Source organism: Odontomachus brunneus, unplaced genomic scaffold (assembly GCF_010583005.1).
Source record: "Odontomachus brunneus isolate Ranch 3 - 2012 unplaced genomic scaffold, Obru_v1 Obru_scaffold_065, whole genome shotgun sequence".
Classification (NCBI taxonomy): domain Eukaryota; kingdom Metazoa; phylum Arthropoda; class Insecta; order Hymenoptera; family Formicidae; genus Odontomachus; species Odontomachus brunneus.
Genome location: NW_022639515.1, coordinates 1,250,707 through 1,257,778, shown reverse-complemented (window position 1 = coordinate 1,257,778; position 7,072 = coordinate 1,250,707). Strand labels below are relative to the sequence as shown.

Sequence of the window (7,072 nt, the reverse complement as noted above, 5' to 3'; positions counted from 1 at the left end):
ATATATATATATATATATATATATATATATATATATATATATATATATAATAGTACAAATAATATTGTAAAATATATACATAATATTTCTATTTTTATTATTAATTTCTTTACAACAGAATACTTCTTACCATTTTCTTACTATTTATTTACTATTTGCCAGTAACACCGCTAAGTCATTGCATCATACAGTACTGAGCATACGCTCTATCGTAGCTCCTCGCCTATCTTACGATTTTATGCTCTGTCCCTATATTCCTATGTTCATGCTTTCGAACGCGCTTTTTCCGTCGACCGCGACGGTCGCGCAGAGAGCGCACGACTCCTGCTGCGGCTGTTGCTGCTGTTGGCGACGTAGTTGCGTTATTATTTACCACGTAATATCCAGTGGCACGATTAAACGCTCGCATGCGCTGGAAGGGCAGCGAGAGGAGAGTGCGCTAAACGCGCAAATGAATATCGCGGAGCGCTCTCTTGGCGCTCGATGTCGATTCGCTCTAACTTCTCGTTACGCAATCGCTCTCCGTTGCACAAAAAGTAAGCGTAATCTTCGGGCGCGAACATGATCCGATGAAAGGAGCCGACTCGATGTAGCGAAAACGGGTCCGCAAGGACAGCCTCGCAGATTCACTCGCGTCTCGACACCATTCGTATCTCGACAAAAGAGCGAAATTTTAACTATCCGAGAATGGGAAGAAATTTCTATACTCTACACTGTGAGAAAAAAAAGTATATAAAAAATAAAAATATTCTCTCTTTTTTTGAGCGGGTACTAATAATATATTTATTTCAGGATGCTTAAAAAATGCTAACATTTGTATGGAGAATTTCAAAACTTCAAACAAATGTTAACATTTACATGGAAAAAAGTTACTTCCATATAAGTTAACATGTTTTTAAGCACTCGATATTAATATAAAATAATTTTATTTTTTTAATAAGAAAATATACACATTTTCTTAAAACCTCGATAAAACTTTAGCTCTTTATACAATTATTTATTTTGTTTAAATAAAACAATGTAGGTTCAAAATATGTTACTGGTATGCCCAATTGGTTATTGGTAAATATGTTATTGATAAAAATAAATATTTACTATTCTTTACATATTTTTTCTCTCATTATAGTAAGATAAAAGTGCTTGGATACTAAAGCATAATCTAAACATTCTTGTTGTTTTAGTCTTTGGTCATGACCTTTAAGTACGAATATTTAAACTTTCAATATAGAATATATATACATATGATGAACGAATACATACATTCTACGTTGTAAGTTTAAGTATTCATGTTTGTAAAAAACAAAGCAATAAGAATGTCCAAAGTTACATGCCAGTATTATTAATGTTCAGGCATTGGCACTTTTGCCTTACTTATAAATAATTAACTGAATACGATGAGAGTGGAATATCTGCGGAGATATTCGTGGAGGTTACTAAAAACGCCCGACAGTTTATTTTCAAGTTTTTTCGGGCAGGCCGACGAAAAATCCAAATATCGCCGAAAAAGCTGCCAGCGTGTGGCCCGTGTTATTTGCATCGTTAACGAGCACGAAGGTAATCTTTCATGCGTTGTTATCGTTAGATCGGCGAGTGTGTGTGTGCGCGTGCATGTGTGTATAGCGCTTGGCGAGAAACCTGCGACAAGCTCGACTAGTCAAACACGCGGATTGTTTATCGTAACCTAGCTGCCACGTGTTTTCATATCAAGGCGAGATAAGCCGGTCTTGAATGTCCATCTCGTGTTCATAGTGGCCAGGCTTCCAAATGATACAAAAGCGAACAGGTTTTACCAGAGCGGTGCGGCGACGTATTGATTTCCTAGCGGAAGGAATGTCGACCGCGTCGAACGAAGAAACGTACCCGCTCGGGAGCTGGGCATATCCTTGTGCATAATTTAATTTTTCGGCACGAGAAGTCACTCGTGAAATTCGCCGGAGAGTCGCGAAATTTGAAAATTGATTTTTAAATTATTTTTTAATTATGCATACCACTGACGAGCGTAGTCGCGTTAGTCGATCACGTTCGAGTCCTTGTCGACGTTTGCAATAGCGTGAAACGGGTTCTCGATCATAGGAACTGCACGTGAAACGCTCCAAAATATTTCTGAATTAAGGTCTGTTATCGTCGTGGCGCCGCATCAGGCTTCTTAACGATACGACGGGCCACATCCTGGAAATGTCCATGCGCGATAGATAAACAACTTCATCCAACGTGACTCGAGTGTTTCAAGCTCCTCCGCTTCTCTTGGTTTCTCCGGGACGTTAAAACAGAATCTAAATTATTACAGAAAGAACACACGGTAACGCAAGAGAAAACACAAAGATTACATTGAGGAAAAAATGCTTGGTGTGTAACTTATAATTACGTAAAGAAATAATCACTATAAATTATGACCAAGAAGAAAAAAGAAAATCTTTTTATTTTTAATTAAATTTTACTATGTTGTTAGTGATAGTAACCGTGTATATATGTATGTTACTACTATCATTTTTTTATTAGAACAAAAAAAAGTGGTTGGAGTAAAAAATGAGTATAATTGCAATTACGTCATTTTTTCTTCCAGTATATGTTCATCTTTCGCTTGAAACATAACATATAAACAAAAATTTCGCATATTTTATATTTCTCTTTCGCAACACATATATTTCTCTTTAAATATATATTTTCCTTTTTTCTTAATATGAGTCAGAGATATACGCGAGTGAACTAAACGCAATTAGTTGCTCATACGATCGGCTTACGATGTACTTACTACAAATAAGCACTGAAAGAAAAAAAATATTAGTCTAACTAAAATTATAATATTTGGCCTCAACTATTTTTTATACTAAAATGATAGTATAGTAATATGCATATAAGAGAGGTGTTATTATTATTACCAACATTATAGTATAGAATTTAATAAAAATGTGTTTTTCTCGATCATAATTTGTACTAATTATTTCTCCGCGTGATCACATTTAGGCTACGTTTAGGGAGATGCTATTTAGCGCTATGAGCGTCCTCTGTCCTTGTTCAACTTTCAGGAACAAACAAGGACAGAGCATACTCATAGCGTTAAATAGCGTCTCCTCGAACGCAGCCTTAGTTATAAACCATACCAAACCTTTTTATCTCAGCAAGGGTAATCGCCAATTTCGTTCTTGCCTGAGAAATTTCAGTTTCCTTCCTTTTCGCATTTATCGTCGTGAGTAGACCGCGAAAAAGACGCGCGACGGTCATTACTTCGCGGTTTCCGATCTCTTGAGATTGAAGCGTTTCACGCTTGAGTTCGCCGATGGCGGGAGATCTGGCGCAAGCCCAAGTCGACGCGGATCGTGGGTACCGGCGTCGACGACAAACGACCCTACACAGATGTTAAACTTAGAACTCGAACTAATTAAGAGACTCCAGACGGCCGCGTAATAGGAAATTTCGCGCGTACCGGGAAAACCGCTGATCGGGGACAAAGTCAGCGGGAACGCCGGCTGTTTTCGCAAATTTTCGCGGTGCGCAATTGCGAATAGCCGCGAGGCCTACTTACCTTTGTGCAAAACCGTGAATTTCAGAGCACGGTTCGGATCTTCATCGTTGGTGCGGGCGTAAATGATTCCAAAGTTGAAAATTACGCGTAACATTTTGACAATTTATAATCATTTATAGATCAAGCACACGATGACTTTGTATCCGTACCATTGTTGGTAAATACAAATCCAAATTACTACAAAAGTCCATTTGGCCATCATTTGTCATCCCAGCATCGTTGACGCTGATTTCCGGTTCGGACTTGCGCGTTTTCGGATGGAACAAACGCATCACGTCCAAATACTCGCATCGTGACTCAGAGCCGTGTCCGACAGTTTAACAGTTAATTCAGGCGTTTGATGCGCGCACGCGCACAAGATAGGACGCATAAAATTGAAAGATAAACATACCGAGTAACGCGATATTAGACGCACAACCGGTGAGGAGAAATCATTGCTATTGGATAGGCACACAGCAAGGCATGCGAAGTATTAAATGCGAAATATTCAAGAGCTTTTAAAGGAACGCGACGGTCTTTTTTAAGCGGTCAATGTTCCACGCACGTGAGATCGACGAAGCTGCGAGATGTGTTATTCTCCCCCGCCTACACTTCTCCCCTCTCTCTCTCTCTCTCTCTCTCTCTCTCTCTCTCTCTATCCCTCGTCGCGCGTTCATCGCGGAGCGCGCACATACTCGAAATTCGAAGGTTATTTTTAGGATAGGTTTCCTCGTCGCGTAAGGCTACGCGACGAGCAGCGTCGGCATCGGCCGCTCAGTATTAAAGAGGCGTCGGTGGTGGACGCAGTGGTGACGACGGACTCTCCGACAAGTGAGAAGAAAAGAGCGCATGAGGGTGGTGCGGAATAATAGGGGGTTCGCGAAGGGAGCCAGGAACGAAGGTTGAAGGAGGAACGAAGCGCACACCCCGACGCCCGAACGATCTTCTCACGAACGAACGATCGACTGAGATATATATCATTTTTCTCTTCTCTTACCCATCGCTCTCGATACCCCCCTTTCCATCATCTTTTTCCTCCATCCCCTTCCCTCACTTCCGCCCTTGACCTACCTCCCTCATACGTTTTATCCTATCCTTTTTCGCCGCTCCCTCTCTTCTTCCTTTCATTGTCCACTATCTCACCGTCATACTTACGACGACGAAACGAACACTGAACGAATAACCGACCCCTCGAGCTATGGCAGCCACCGCCATGGATCCAGTCGACATCGCGAATATACTAGCGCAGGAACTGCTATATCAGCAGGTAATCGTAGGGAGCATCTCTCCCCCGGGACTCCTCCTTAAGATCGTGCATCGCGATTTGGCTTGCGCAAGCGCCCGAAAAGTGAACGGAGATCCTCCAGAACACGCGTGTTAGGTAATCGCGTTCGCACGTTGAAGTCGAGTTCTCGAAGCGTGTCGCTCGGGAGATTTCGCGACGGTATCTTTACAATACGCGAAGTAACTTGGCGTAAAAGTCGGAATAGAAGAAAAATCATTTATAACTCTCTTATATCGCGAAAGTATTTCTCTAAAGTAAAAGAAATTTCCGGTGTAAGGGAGCTGCAATATAGACGCGCAAATGAAATAAATGAAATGATTTTTCTTTCTTACTCTAACTTACGCCGAGCTTTATATCTTCCGTAGAAAAGAGAAACAGAAATTAAACAAATGCTTTTGATCGGATAACCCACTCTTTTCTACCAGGAAATAGACCACGGCTGCTTTCTTCTTGACAACGGCTAATTCTTGTATTAATTATCTCACGCTCCTGAAAATTCACCATCGATCTACCAAAGTCCATCGACAAACTATCGCCGGGATCGATCAACAGATCGCTGAGATGAAGCTCGAGAAATATTGACAGCCCATGTGGCGCCGACGTGGCGAACGGCGCCTCCTTTGACGGCAGGACATTCGATCTCGTTGCGATCACGCGGCGCGAATGAAGTGTCTCTTTGTCGACTCCCCGAGAAGAGACGACGACAACGACGAGAACGACGGCGGTGTGTAGCATCTCTTGGTGGCGCGTCCGTTTCTGATCTATCTAAAATAAACGCGGCTGGCACGCGCGCACGTTCCTCGCAGATCAGCGCGCTTCATTCACGGCGTTTCGCGATTAGTTCCGTCGATCGCGGCGGGCCTCTCGTCGTCCGAGAGAACAAGAGACAGCGACGGGGACCGATTGACTCGTCGTTGTAGTCGTCACGGGTCGTTTGATCGCGAGTAGCGAACCGCAGAAAATCACTCGCGCAACTCCTGTGAACTTGACTCGCGGGAGAAAGCTCCGAAGCGAAGAGCCAGTCGGCCAAGTCCGGCTTATGCGGGATGATGATTGCGATGCGGACGAGCGCGGAATTGTGCAACATTGTGCAATATCGTTGGAAGTTCCACTCGTCTCGGTGAAACCATCGCGGAGTGTGGCTCCGGGAGAATCGTTTGCGCGATCATGCATTCGGTAGGGAGCTCGGTGGGGATAGAAGGAGGAGTGGGAGAATATTCGTGAAATTCCAGTCAAGCGAAATGAACGTTCGTTTTGCAACGCGACATTCGCGCGTCCGTCACGACAACAGAAACGGATCGAACGTAGTGTCCGAAAGTATCAGCTGATCGCGCGCCGACCCGCGACTCTCTCGGGCTGTTCGATCCGCGAGAAACAGTCGGTCTAAACATTCCAAAATGTTTGCAAATGAATTTCCTCTTTTCGACCTGAATTTCCCGAAATTTTTGGAAACAAATTTTCCAAAATTTTCCCGAATGTGTAAATTCTTTTTCTCGAGACTCTTCAATTAATGGCAATAAAATCACAAGACGCTTCGATTATTATTAGAGCGCGCAAGTGCGGGCTCCATTAATCTGCGCACCGGGACGTTTGTAACCGAACATTGCCAATTAATCCGACGTTGGCACCGTTACAAATTGTAACAGTAACGAGAACATGCTTAAGAGACGCGCATATTCGCAAAAATCGCGCAAAAAATGGAATGCATGAAGTACGCAGACCGACATAAGCTTCAACGTGTCATGCAACTCGGTTATTGGAATTTTCTAATCACCGGCGATATTGATTTATTATTTATTGATTGTTCTAAGAAGAGCAGGAAAAAGACGTGACAAAGCAGTAGGGCATCACGGATAACTTTAATGTCTAGAAACAAATGTATACAATTAAAAAATCGTTATATTGAAAAAAAATACTTGATAATTTATTTAAGGGATATGATATTTCTACGAACAAATATATCCCACAAATAAATTTTCAAGTATTTTTTATTAATGCACATACAAGAAAATATTCTCCTGCGAAGAAAAGCGAAAAGAGCCCATTTACTTTCTCTCTTTTAAAAGATAATAATTATCTTTAACCAAAAATATTTTCTTGATACTTTCTAAATAGTTTCTAAATGTCCCAACCATAAATTCCAGAGAAGTTCATTATTGTACACTGAGAAAAAGAAAATACTTGTAAATTTATTTGTAGGATATAAAATTTATTTCCAGAAATAAACTTTATATCACGCAAATAAAAAATTTCAAATTTTTTTTTTTTTTTTTTTTTTTTTTTTT

General features: G+C 41.4%; 1 protein-coding gene across 3 annotated transcripts in view; it reads left to right on the top strand.

Annotated features, from left to right (window-relative positions):
* LOC116846549 (transcription factor kayak) overlaps positions 1-7,072 on the top strand; it is a 46,607-nt gene that overhangs the window by 30,443 nt on the left and 9,092 nt on the right. The window contains exon 1 of one of the 3 annotated variants that reach the window (XM_032820526.1): positions 4,270-4,769. The exons of the other annotated variants lie outside the window; for them this stretch is intronic. Coding sequence (XP_032676417.1) covers positions 4,701-4,769 — 69 coding nt within the window. The 5' untranslated portion in view covers positions 4,270-4,700. Of the gene's footprint in view, positions 1-4,269; positions 4,770-7,072 lie in introns of those variants that run through there. 3 annotated transcript variants of the gene reach the window in all.